This window comes from Nomia melanderi, chromosome 1 (genome assembly GCF_051020985.1).
Source record: "Nomia melanderi isolate GNS246 chromosome 1, iyNomMela1, whole genome shotgun sequence".
NCBI lineage: Eukaryota > Metazoa > Arthropoda > Insecta > Hymenoptera > Halictidae > Nomia > Nomia melanderi.
This window is the reverse complement of record NC_134999.1, coordinates 1,260,089-1,273,747: the sequence shown is the minus strand read 5'-3', so window position 1 is coordinate 1,273,747 and position 13,659 is coordinate 1,260,089. Positions and strand designations below refer to the sequence as shown.

Here is a 13,659-nt window from a genome sequence, read left to right as displayed (position 1 = left end):
CTGTACAAAATTACATCACGTATTTCTTGACCAAATATAAAACAATGTGGTCTTTTTATAATAATAGTTTTCTAGCTGTTTATAAAAATATGATTTATTATTTCTTTTTTTGACGAAATTTTTCAAACAAGAAATATTTAATTACAATGTAATAGTAAAATTGTATTAAATTTAATTGTTATATAATAATATACTACACTGACATTTTGAAAAAGTATATTCTCTCATCATGCAAAAAATACAAATATATGTATAAAAGTTTTTAATGTGCCAATCCTTTTATGGCGATGATATGCAAAAACAATAAATATTAGATATCGTAGATTATAATATTTATTTTTTCCTTATTTTTATACAGACTATTAAAAAGTATACAATTAATCCAATATAGGTAATGGATTGTCTGTCACAACAAGACATTTCTCCCACAGGTCTTTAACTATTTGTATCTGTTAAATAAATATAATTATATTACATTTTATTGTAATAATTCTTAACACACTAATTAAACTTACTTTATTATCTTCACCAACAATTGGTAACTCTTCAACAGATATAAATGCAGGGTATCGCAAAATTAGTTCTTTAACTGCAGGTACAAAATGTTCGCTAACTTCCAAATATTGCGGTTCATATTCATGATATTCTTTAGAATTTTCACTTGAATAATATATTCTAAATGTGTCATTCTCTTCAATTAATCTACAAGAAATGAATAAAATGCATTAAAGGAACACAAATGTATACAAATCTATACAACACAAGATTCAAAATTTAATTTCGCCTTCATTAAGTATTTATTTTAAATAAAGCGATACTTCTGAGACTTGTGAAAACCTACCGTATACAATGAGAACGCAACAATCGTATTCTAGTGTCAGGTTCTATCTCTACCCGATTTATAACAATTCCATTTGCAGTCATCTGTTCACCATCCTGAACAATAGAACATTCTTGTTCATTTTCTAATAGAACAGGAGGTAAGAAATCATGAACATTCTTTTTTGCCATTAAATCTGCAGCTTTGTCGATATCAATATAATCTATTAATTTTTTAAGTAAATGTTTAACTTTTTCTTTAAACTCTCCCTTGTTATTACTCTGATTTTCAGAATGGACAAAACCGCTGTATCTTAAGTAATCAAGAGGTAATCCTTTACGAAATTCACTATCAGTTTCCATAGCAGTATTTAATGCATCTGGAAGTAACTTCTCCAAAAAGTCACCCCAACTGTTTTTTTGGTAAACACTTAAAGTGATATGGAGACTATGGGAATCCATAGTCTCACCTTGATGTATAGTTCCACGTGGAAAGTATAACAAATCTCCTGCATTTACAACCGTATCTAATATAGGTTCGCCAATTTCGGACTGTGTAAAATTTTGTGAGGAATATCTTGCCAAGTATTCATTTTCATTTCGTGGTTTGTACAATCTCCACCTTTTTTTACCCTCTACTTGTAATATAAAAGCTTCGATATCATCATAATGAGGTGCGAAACCTTGACTATTGGGAGGTGTCAAGTAAGAATTTGCACCCACAAAACAACCAAAAAATTCCTGAAGGGTAGCTAAAAGAAGAAAATAAATTTTCTAGTTTTGTAAGCCAGAAATTTACATATTTCATTACACGATAGACTCTATTTGAATTATTATTCTATACTAATAAATAAAAATTGTTTGGTAAGTAGTATTTTATAGCAAGTTATAACATGTAAAAATTGTTCATTGATTTCTTGCCTTCAAATTAATAAGTTATAATAAAATAATAAAATCAATAGCACTTGTAAAGACTGGTAAAGCTATAAACAATATATATTTCCAAACAATCAGTCAATTTGTAAATAGAACCACCCTGTAGAGTAATTCATTTTCTTAAATGAATTGACAGAAATTAAAATAATTGAAACTACTCCATGTCCAGATGCAAATATTTAAGAACTCAAGAATGTTTGTAACTTAAAAATGTACTTTTAAACATACCATTTAAGGAATGCAATTTTGGTATGTATGTTTGTGGATTTAACATTCTAACAGAACAGCCATTCATATAATAATCCCAAACAACACTTGGAATTGCACGACCAATAGGATTATGTGTTTCTCTTACTCCATTTTCATATGAAGTAATATCAAGATTCTTATTGAACAGAATATGGGACTCCCTTAATATTTTATCCAACAATGGAGTTGACATGAGTAACTTATAATAATTGCTGCAATTTCTCTTTATATGAACAGGTGTTTGCTCCCAATTTTTCCTGAAAAATATTATATATTTAATATTGAAGTACACAAATGCATATAATCTAATGAAATAAGTTCTACGTACGCAAAAAAATCTTCTACTTTCATTGGATGTATTAGCCATTCATACATCGAACGACTTACATTAGTAGGTTTGTCTTGATGTTCTTCTATTGTTTTTACTTCATTATGAGTAGGGAATTGATTAATTCTTTCTGTTGTTTTCCTATTTTTAAGTTGTTTTGGATGCTTTTTATTAATATGTTTAATTTTTGCAATATCTCTTTTTAATGCTAGAAAGGAACTTGTTAACTATGCCATTGGTTTTAATTCTTCCAAATAGTCAATTATCATTACATACTTACCTTTTGTTTTATAAATTGGATTGTTATTCGATTTATTTTTCTTACGAGTGGAAGAAGGACCAATTATCTTAGTCATATTGTTCTCATTAATAACTTTACCTTCATTTATAGATACTGTATCTATTTCATGTTCATTTTTATTCACAGGTATTTTTATCAATTTCTGCAGTGTTTCACCTGCGATTTTTTTTTCTACAATTACCTTCTTCCGTGATAAATTATGCTTTTTCTTCAGTTTTTTTGATTTTGGTAACAATTCTAAACTTTTACGTTTCATAGCCTGCACAGCAAATGCTGATATTGGTTCACGATGTTTAAGCATCTGTAAAAATAATAAAATGAAGTGATATACTCAAACAATAGCAATCACATCATAAATCATAAACTGTAAATTAAAAAGTATGGTAAATTGTATTATGATACAAATTCTCAAATTACAATACACGTGTAGATGTAATATTGGAATTGTAAATAATTTATAGAATTACATATATTCAAGATACAAAAAAGCTGTATGTTATAAAGAATAAAATCATTTATAACAAAATAAATCAATTTCAAAATGCGTTATTAAACCGGCACATTTTGAGGTTAAATTTGAATTATTTTTCCAACATAGTAACAAAGGAATATTTTTTAAAATTACCATGAAAAATATGTAACTGTGTAAATTTTTTAGTTATTTACGAGTTAAATTTTACAGTCAACAAGTAGTATTATCATTAAAACTCTTTTATCTTAAATTTATTGATCACATGCGCCTCTCATCGAACATTGTTTGGACATTGTAAACATTACCTTGTCACCTTATCCAACGCAATATTCAATTTGTACATAATACCATAGACTTAGGATACATATAGACCTTCCACATTAAGAGAATTTATGTCCCGACGTCTGAATGCTAACGCAAACGAAGTATATCTCATCTGTGTCTGTGGTAGGCGTACCTACGTAGAAGGCACAGCAAAATCTCAGATTTTTTTTACATAATCGGTAATTCAGAACATGCGACACTAACATAAGTCCCGTAAATTGTAATGCTATTTGTAATCCAGGGCTGTATAACTCTCCATACCTACTTTTATCTGTTATGTATATGTATGGTGCACTACATAAAACTGCTCATGTACCTACACAGTCTCAGGCAGTTCCTAGAGTAGAAATAATGGGAAAACACCATTTGCGAGTTACTAGCGTGAGGGGAGCCAAACAGCTGAAGATCTATGCAGACGAGCGACGCGATCCTGCTGTGGTACCGAAGCGGTGACGATATGCAATTTTGGAAAAACAAAGATGTAATGTTCTCTTGCCCTTTTCCCGTGAGACAGAAGAACTTAGTTTCTCTGTTATGTCAAAACAATCGCTGCGGCGCCACTACGATTGACGCTGGCGATTTTACATACACGTACCGATGTACAGAAAAAATTTCATCCTACACAACATACACAGTTAAAAAAAAGAAATATAAATATTTCCCATCCTTGTCGCGATTCTTTACTGTTTTGTCAATCGCGCGGTGTCGCTGGCGATACCCGCAGCGTCAAGGTAGCGATGTCGCTTTGGCTTTTGAACAACACACAATCTCATTTATCGTGTGTGGTGTTGCAACGGTGAAACGTGCTCTTCCTAAAGTAAGTACTGGTTACAAATTAATGTTTCATTTACTACGTAAGATATTTCTATAAAAATTAAATAATATTTCGTGGCATTATAGTGACGTAAAAATTGTACATAATTATGTACATCAGTTTTAATTTTGTGTTTTTAGTCTGCCGTATTCTCATTTTGTATTTACCGGTGGGATTTTACTATCTACACAGTAAGAAGTTACTTGGTGAGTATGAATTTATATTAATGAATTATTTTATTTGCATTTAGACAGATCAGTATTACTGCATTAGGCCATAATTCCATTATAAAAGCACGAAACAAAAAATTTCATAAGAAGTATAATATCTAAACAAGAATTGTTTCATTTCCTAAAAAAAGTGAACATGAAATAATTCTTCATAAAACCCACTCAAAAATTCTTATATGGGAAAGAATTTCATGACATCGTTTTTATACTGGATGTATTTTTGAATCGAATTTGTTTTACTTAACAAAATTTTAACTTTTAATATCTGTAAAATATTTAGTTTGGGATGTTCTCCACTGATTTCGATGATTTTTGGATGTATTGTTGGGAACATAAGTCTAAGCAACTTCTTCCTATATATATATTTTTTTTTAAATAATTTGATGTTTAATATAATAATTTAATGTAATATAATATAAAGGAAAAACATCATTGTAATCGGTTTTTTAAATAGTACATGTAATGATATTCTGAATTTAAATAGGGTATTAAATTTGACGTAAAAGAACGATCATGAAAAGCTTTCTTATAACTATTATGAAAATTTAAAAATAATTAAACATTATATATACATATAAGAAGTGACCGGGGACCCGGGGACCAGGTCTATAAAGCGCGTAGTCACGGCCCTTAATAGCTATGGCCCGCGAGCGATGGCCGTGTGGCGTTAGTTTGGTGCACGCGCTCTTCGCGGACATTTTCTTAAGCTGTCCGAAAGAGAAACCATTCTCACACTTCCCGCGGGGGGGTTCCTCTTCAGAAATGTCTGCAGAATCTAATGGTGCATTGCAAATTCGTCCTAGCCAACCCACTTTTCGTAGAAATCTAACAGAAATGCACATAAAGTACGCGCATCTACCCCTTTTTAAACTTTTATCATCATTTACAAACATTTAATGATATGCAAAATTTAAAATTTTTACAGCTACGTATTCGAATAACTCTCCTCTATTTTCTGCGACAAATTTTAACTGCCTATCGTTTTTAGTTTTCACGTAACACTTGGTTCTCTGAAAAATTCGACCGTTTTTACAAAAACCCAGTTTTTTTCGAAAACTGGACGTGACCCAGCAATTTGGTTTTCGAATTCGTATTTGGGATAAGGAACTTTATAAGTATCACCTAGTGATTATTGCAAGAGACAAAAAAAGTTCAAATTTAATTTTGTAATGTAATTTGACTTTCGCTGTAGGTCAAAAGAAATATTTGGTCCGCATTTCTGGTTTTCTTTTTTCTAGATTCACTTACTAAATTCAGTGTTTAACTCCGCGATGCGTACGCTTCGAACTTTCTCAGTGATTATTAGTAAAAAAACCTTACCGTCACTCTTGACAGCTGATAGAATGGCTTTCATAAGTAAAAAATAGAAAAATTTGTGAAATAAGTGACCAGTTTTATTACTTCAGGAACTGGTGTCCGGGTGTAATTGCCCGTAAGTGCGAATCGTGCTGACATTTTGCATATATCATTTCTCATCGGGTGTCATAAATATAGTAATTACGACAAAGAAAATTGAAAATTAAAAAATATGGACCACCGTGATCGAATAACGAGAGTATAAGGTAAAAGAAATTGTTTACTGTTAAGGAATTTTATTAACATAAAAATTGTTGCAAATGATGCCCATGATTTCTCAAACATAACTGTACACTTCTGACTGAATTTCTACGTATATTTTCTAAAGTGTCGTTTGCAATTACCATTTTTCAAACGCTACAATAATTCTTTTTCTCAACTGTTGAATAATCGTTATTTTGTCAGTGTACACGATAGACTTGTTGGGTTTTTAATAAATAATAATACCTTCATTAAATATGCAAAATAACACAAACTGCAAGACACCATAAACAAGCAAGATAAGACATGAATATAATACAATAACAAAATCGTTACCCGGACAATAAACAAAATACAATATATTAAATAAATTTGTATTGAAGGAGCGTGTTTGCTTTTGGAGTTTTGTCCAAAATGAATGTCCAAATCAGGTTTGACACCGCAGAGTTTATTTGTAACCATACCGAATATATTAGCACAGTACCGTGAGTGATTTGAAGATCGCAAACTACGTGACTTGGAGACCGCGCGTAAAATATAAGAACTTAAAAACATCGCGCGCTTCTTTATAAAAGGATATCTCCTCTTTGGAAGGAATTTCAACGGCTGTTCCCGATTGGTTGAAGTCACAGGAAATGATTTCCATCAATCGGGGAATTTTACACACAGCTGACCACTTTCTACGTCCTTAACTCGTTGTGAAAGTGAGGGTGGTTGTTACTTAAAAATATTTCTTAGAGATACAGCGGGCTGTCTTCCGAGCCACAGCGTAAGTGCGGCCTTTTAGCACGCGAGACCGCGCTCAATTTTCCCGGCCTGACGAAAGTTAGAGCACACATCACTGAAATACTCTCGGGGTTGTAAGCTTTGCGAAGATCTAAGATTTATGGCGTTTACTTGTGCCATTGAGATTATCATGAGAAAACTACGTGGACTCATTTGTTCGCCAAGTGACTAAAAATATTAAGGACATTTTCTAAAAAATAGCGTTTTACGTTGTGCATTTTATAGATTTTGCTGAACTTTTGTGCGCCGAAAGTTTCTCTTCCGGCGCATAGCTAGTCGCTGCAGTATATACTTTTCTAACACATCTCTTATTGACGTATCGAGTCTTATAATTAACTTAAATATAACAATTTTACGTACGATTCATGTTTTACCCGCGTTAACGATTTCGTTCAAATATCTGCGTGCATTTCGATGATGATAAACGCTATTTTCACATAACTCAATCGCGCTCTGATTATCACAATAAATTTCACTTTTAACTCGTAGTAAACTTTCTATCTTTTCAGATGCTTTAACCCTTTCGCGACGGCGCACCTGTACCATTCTTCGCTACTTTTCGCAACAGTGCGACTGACCATACTTTGCTACTTTTCGCGACGGCGCGGCTGACCATACTTTATCACTTTTCGCGACGGCGCGGCTGACCATACTTTGTCGTCGTTCGCGAAAGCGCAAGTGAACCATACTTCATATAATTATGATTTTAATAGTATTTATTCCATATTATTTTTTAATAATCTTTTATAGTATGAAAAATTTTAAAACAGGGACAAATACACAATCCAACATTGCATTTTTTGCACTCATAACGTGATTCACGTCTCCTATTGTTTTTACTGCAAACAGCGCATCTCCGTACTTTATTTTTCCCTTCGGATGTATACGAAGTAGGAAAGTGTCTTTCTATGAGTCTTGTAGGATTATCGTCAGTAGAGTTAAAACTTGTATTAAAAGAATGTCGCTGTGTTGATTTTTGATATTTTGCAATTAATTGCTCAAATAATTTTAAATGAATTAATCAATTCATTCATTAATTAATTTTAAATAAGCCGTTGTAAAGTAATAAATGACTGCCATACACGGCACCCGTCGCGAAAGGGTTAATAAATTTCTAATAAAAACTATTTCTTTTGTAATTTCCGCAAGTGACATGTATTTCGCTTTCATCGTAGACACCGCAACGGTTTTCTGTTTGTTGCTTGTCCAGCTGATTTGACCTCCCGCTAAATTCACACAGAAACCCGTGCATGATCTTCTATCAGAACTATCTGCTGCCCAATCCGAATCTACAAATCTTACAAATCTATCTTCTTCCTTTTCTATTTGAAAGTAAAACCTACAGTTGCTTTTAAATATTTTTTCTTTTGCAGCAGACTTTTGTTACAAATGCAACATTAGATTTGTTGCACTTGCCAAATACATCAAACATCCTACAAATTCTCTATGAGGTTCATTTAACTTTTCTGCTTTACTATTTTTTATAGAATAGTCAAAGTATTACAGTTTTCCTTATTAAACCGCTTCAAAATATGTAAAGTATTGTTAGGGGCGGAAAAAAAGGATGTGGGGTAGTGGTCAGGATAATAGAACAGAACTAAATGATAACAAAATGCATCACGGTGTATTTCAGGAAAAGGCGGAATATCGCTGCCGTCGATGCGTCACTCTCCGCGTCGAAATTGCCACTCACTCTTCTGCTCGGATTCGTTCACACGTTCACAGAAATTCGCCAACGATAAAACAAAAGACGTGCTAACGTTACAATGTCTCGCATTAGCACCAATCGATCTGCCATATCTGGACACACAGCTCTCCCTCTCCCTCCCTCGCAATTTTTCTAAAATTTATACCTGTTAAATAACCATCTAACCTGTGATATCTCTTGTTGCTTGTTTTAAACCATACAAAGGTTTATTCAACTTGTACGCCTTATTTTCTTCTTCTGTTTTAGTAAACATTTCTGGCTGCTTGTGATCATATCATATGCTGTAATCGTATTTTTAATCACACTGACTGCCAAGAGGATTTTTAAAGATATTAATTTGGCCACTGGCGCAATTTTGCCCCGGGGTCCTTAGCTAGGGTCTAACCAACCCTTGGTGTGGACGAGACACCTTGATATGGCAGGCACAGCTTATTCATGTACGTAAGAAGCCGGACAGGTCCTACCAATAGACCTGCGATTGGATTGGTACTACGGGCGCTCCGGTTGCCCACGAGGGCGTACGAAGGGTACCGAGTCCCCTTGTCCCCTTACAGAGAGCGTACCATGGGCGCTTGACCCCGGGCCCTCTCGGCCGGTGCAATTGGTGTTGGATTCGTAATGGCAGTGGTTGAAGCCTACATGCTGGGCAGAGACCTTTCGAGGGTCTCGGCGCGTGAGCAGCGTCCCACCTGCTCCTGGACCAGACTTCCATGGGACTCGTCATCCCCGGGAAGCAACGCTGGTAAGGCTACGGCCTCAGCTGATTGAGCTTAATCTCAATCCCACGCCCATGGGGGCCCTCCTTGGTAAGCCTTCGTGGCAGGAACTTGGAGGATAATCGGACTTCCCTCTGGCGCAAATACTTCATTAAAATGTCTAGCTTCACGCTGTTAATCGCCTCTTGCGAATAACCTAGCCTTAAATTTATCAATAGAACCATCTTGGTGCATTTTAATTTTATAAAACCATTTACATTTTAAAAGTTTTTCACCTTTAGACCTGTCCACTAAAGCCCACATTTTATTTTCCATTAAAGCATCATACTCAGTCTTCATCGCCTCTAGTAATTTGTTCTGTTTAAACTAGTCATTGCTTCGTGTACAGTAGTTGGTTGCGTGTGATTCAACTCATTAATCAACTCAAGTCGAGTTGATTGCACCTTTTTTTCATTCGACTCCTCCTGAACCAATTTCTTTTACTGGTAAATTTTCTTTGATTTTCCCCGATTGTCAGTTCTTTCGAATTTAAGACGCCCTGGCCCTTTACTCGTACATGAAGTTTCATCTGCAATAGCAGGCTCCACATTTGTTTTCATATCAGTAACAGTTTCTTAATTCGACGAAGAAGATACTGGCACTTCTTCTACAATTTTTGATAATACTGTTATATCATTACTTTGATCCTTTCGGTATATAATGGCTTTGATCTTCGTTATAATCTTCAATAAACTGAATATCTCTTCTTTTAATAACTCTTCTGGTTCCTTTTTCCATAAACGATGTGCCTTTGCTTCAGACGAATATCCGACCAAGATGTATTCTCTTCCTTTTGATGCAAATTTACCTAAGTTTCGATCTTTCATCAAATCAATAACTGTACTACCCAAATTTCTTCATATATCCTACATACGCCTTTTCACCTGTCCAAATTTCGTATGGTGTAAGGTGTGAGGAAGACGTCACTCCAGAGTGATACAACCACTTTTTTCATCTATAAAACTAATAAAATATTTAGCTCTACCTAAAGAAATTTTATCAAACGGGCCATAAATATTACTGTGAACCAACCGTAATACCTCTTTTTCTTTTCTAGTGGAAGATTTAAATGATAACTGATATACCTTACTTTGTATGCAAGCCTTATAAGCAGGATTGAAATTTTCCATATCTTCCTTCGTACAAGAATTAACTTTGTGTGAAATAGTTGGGATGAAAAAAGGCCTCCTCCTTTTCTCGGTTGAAAGTGGACTGTATTTGTTAATTGATAATGAGTTAAAGGTACGCGCGCGCGCGCGCGTGTGTGTGTGTGTGTTTGTTCAGTGACTACAGTGTGATTTGTAATTAACTTATGTTGACAACATGTCTATCTGTTTGGTGAGTCTGTAACTATATACACCCATCCCCTGATTTACACTGAAGGTAGGTTTCTTAGAAAACCGTGTAAATCGAAATTGCAGATTTTTATACGTAAAACCGTGTAAATCGAAAACAAACTAAAATGTGCATAATTCAATCATTTATAACAACGTAAAATAAAATTAAATATATCTTAAAAAACATAAAAATAACGGTCTATTCATAAAATGATAAAAATATAAAGGTATATGTATGTAATTCATTTTACATATAGAAACAAAAAGTATAAATTAAAAAATTTAACCAAAAATTTAATTACTGTTATCACTTTCGTAGACTATTAATCTTTTATTCCTGGTTGGTATGATGTCACTTTCATCACTCGATAGTGCTTGACGCGATTCAAGTTCGATGTTAGATGAATTAGAAACAATTTCAAATCGGCGAGCCTTGGTAATGAAATCCGTAATTAACAATTGTGTTTGGTTTTTGATTAATTCTTTATAGACCTCCTCATATTGAGTTAAGCGTTTATTAACATCTCGCTGAAATAGGAGAGCTCGTTCAACATTCGGGTCATTTTGTAAAAAATTATTACCCAATTTTTACCCTAATTTAAGTCCTTCACGGGTGACTTTTGCTGTGAACGCAACTGGTTCAGGCTCCCCTTCATCAGGATCACTACTAACATCATTTGTTTCATTAACCATGTCAACTAAATTATCCTCATCTAGTTCTTTGTCCGCCATTAGTTCTACAATATCTGCCTCAGCAAAATCCTCGAAACCTTCTCCTCCCATTGTGTGCGCCATCTCCGTTATCTGAGAATATTCATGCTCCAATGGTAATCTAGAATTTTCACCTTCAACTACATCTGGTCATAATTTTTTCCAGCAGGCATTGAGCGTTGATAGCTTAACACGTTCCGTGCCAGACCGTTTTTTGAAGACATTCCGTTCAGGCCGCGTGGGGCGTATACGCAAACATACGCTGCCTGCCACCTCCTCCCGGTCGTAAACACATCGAAAGTACGCCCTTAGACGACAAGCATGTGCCGGGAAGATCTCGGCACATGCCCCCTCCCCCCGGGCCATACAGAGACAAGCCAGCCCCAGCTGACCCGCCTCGGCCTGGGGACTGACGAGCGTGGGAGGCTAATAACCTCCGACGCTCGTCAGTCCCCCATCACTGGTGGGAGTATCGACTCTACGTCGATGCTCCCACCCTCCCCCCGAGCGTAGGCACCTACACTTACGGCAAATCCACGTCCATGGATAATTCGCCGTTATCAATGGACGATATGTCCAGCGTATCCAAGGGGCTTGCTTTCTGCTTTTGCTTTTTAGCCTTCAAGGCCGGGCCCGTCGGCTTTTTGAAGACCTTTTCCGTCTTCCGCCTTCGAGGTGTGGTGTTTCCACCACGGCGCCTGCTCTCTTTCAAGGTCCTACAGTAGGGCCCACCCATTCGGTGATTCGCCTTGTAGTTTCTCTTCTTGCATATAATGCAGGAGTGTCTCTCTTCTTTGCACTCAGCTATGAGGTGCCCCTCATTGCCGCATCGGAAGCATTTCTGCGTTGGGGCCTCATCCGCTTTTGGGCAGCGTATTTTTACGTGCCCAAATTCAAGGCACTTGTAGCACTGGAGCGGCCTGACCTCCAGTGGGGTCACTATTGTGGTCGACCAGCCGACCATGAGCCGCTCCAGTGCTACTATTCTCTTCGCGGCGGCGACAGGGCATTTCACCCATGCCGTCCCCATCCCGTAGGGTGTAAACTTTATGCTTCCCACCTTTATATCCTCCACACTACACTCGCCCTTGTCTGCGGTTGCCGATGCAATTTCCTGCGGGGTCACAGAATCATCTATTCTGGTGACCCGCACCTCCGACATCTTTTGCGGCACCGCAATTTTGATGTCCGCCCTGCCCTCAAACAGTGTCCGCATCGACGTAGCTAGAGCGGTAGCCTTCCTGGCGTTATTTTTCCCCACGACTTCCAGGATCATAGCTCCTGTAATAGCCCTTTTGGGCCTGAGCTCCCCTGGACCGATGCCAATCTCCTCTAACACAATGTTAGCTCTGGCTTCCTTGATCGTGTCGGTCATCGTGGCGCTTGACCCAGGCACCAGGCTGACCGACACCGCCGCCGTTTTTGGGACCCGCCCAACCTTGGGTTTCCCCTTCTTAGTGGCCTTCTTCTTAGTTTGCCGCTTAGGGCCCTCTACACCGGAGGTGGTGGCATCCGCATCCGAAGACTGAACGGGTCTTGACGGACGTCTGGAGACCTTCTTCCACTCTCCTTCCTCCTCTGTATCGGTCCCGTATGGCGTTGAAGTCGCCATCCCCTTCTTTGACCTTGTGTCAAGTTCTCGCCTGACACATTCCGCAAAGGTCAGAGACTTTGGCGGTGGTCCCTTCTCACTGACGGTCAGGGCACTTCCTACTGACCGGGTATTTCGGGTGGGGATACTCCGAACCGCGGTCGTGGGTGCCTTTATACCTATCCCGGTTTTCCCGAGGATGCTCTCGATCATCCCCGTTACTCGCCTCGTAATCCTCTCCCCCATGGCTAGAAGGTCCTGCCGGAGAGTTGTCTCCTCGCTACCCCGTTCCACTTCCTTTTTACGGCTCTCGACGGAGGTCAAATGAGGCCGTTCCCTCATTCGGTCCATCTGTGCCCTCAGCTGCTCCACCGTTGTCTTTAGGGAGGCTGTTGTTAGTTCCTGCTCAGAGGTCTTCATTTCCAAGGTTGCGTTATGCAACCTTAGTTGTCGCACATCGAGTGGAGTTTGCGATCGTGCATGTAACTCCTCACTCACCACTTTCGTGACCTTGCTACACAGGCGAAGGTCACGCTTAAAGTTGCCTTACACTCCAACATGCATCCGCTTTTGAGTGGAATCTTCTAGCCATATCATTAATGCTTTTTCCATATTTTCCATTGCAACATCTCTTACGTATGAAGCTGTGCTCATATTCGTAGAAGATCCAGCTGCTACACTTTTTCTAATGGAGTCTTCATTTTTTCTTATGGTCCTTATTGTGGCTTCATTCATGGAATA

At 37.0% G+C, this 13,659-nt stretch overlaps 2 protein-coding genes across 3 annotated transcripts in view; one reads left to right on the top strand and one right to left on the bottom strand.

Moving 5' to 3' along the window:
- Positions 1 to 199: 199 nt before the first annotated feature.
- Positions 200 to 3,404, bottom strand: NO66 (Bifunctional lysine-specific demethylase and histidyl-hydroxylase NO66). Its single transcript, XM_031993409.2, has 7 exons — positions 3,259 to 3,404; positions 2,613 to 2,934; positions 2,333 to 2,540; positions 1,984 to 2,261; positions 842 to 1,571; positions 516 to 702; positions 200 to 449 (listed from the first exon to the last, which is right to left on the bottom strand). The coding sequence occupies exons 1-7, from the start codon at positions 3,259 to 3,261 to the stop codon at positions 378 to 380; spliced, it is 1,800 nt and encodes a 599-aa protein (XP_031849269.2). The 5' UTR covers positions 3,262 to 3,404; the 3' UTR covers positions 200 to 377.
- A 377-nt stretch (positions 3,405 to 3,781) lies between these two features.
- LOC116434764 (uncharacterized) overlaps positions 3,782 to 13,659 on the top strand; it is a 77,497-nt gene continuing 67,619 nt past the window's right edge. For both annotated transcript variants that reach the window (XR_012999793.1, XM_076372543.1), the window contains exons 1-2: positions 3,782 to 4,246; positions 4,384 to 4,449. Coding sequence is in view for 1 of the 2 variants with exons in the window: in XM_076372543.1 (XP_076228658.1) it covers positions 3,839 to 4,246; positions 4,384 to 4,449 (474 nt within the window). In the remaining variant the exon portion in view is untranslated. The remainder of the gene's footprint in view (positions 4,247 to 4,383; positions 4,450 to 13,659) is intronic.

Coding starts and splice junctions, on each gene's coding strand:
- NO66 (XM_031993409.2), bottom strand. Junction 2,262..2,332: donor AAAGTAGAAGATTTTTTTGC/GTACGTAGAACT, acceptor AATATTTTTCAG/GAAAAATTGGGAGCAAACAC. Junction 703..841: donor TTGCGTTCTCATTGTATACG/GTAGGTTTTCAC, acceptor CATTTCTTGTAG/ATTAATTGAAGAGAATGACA.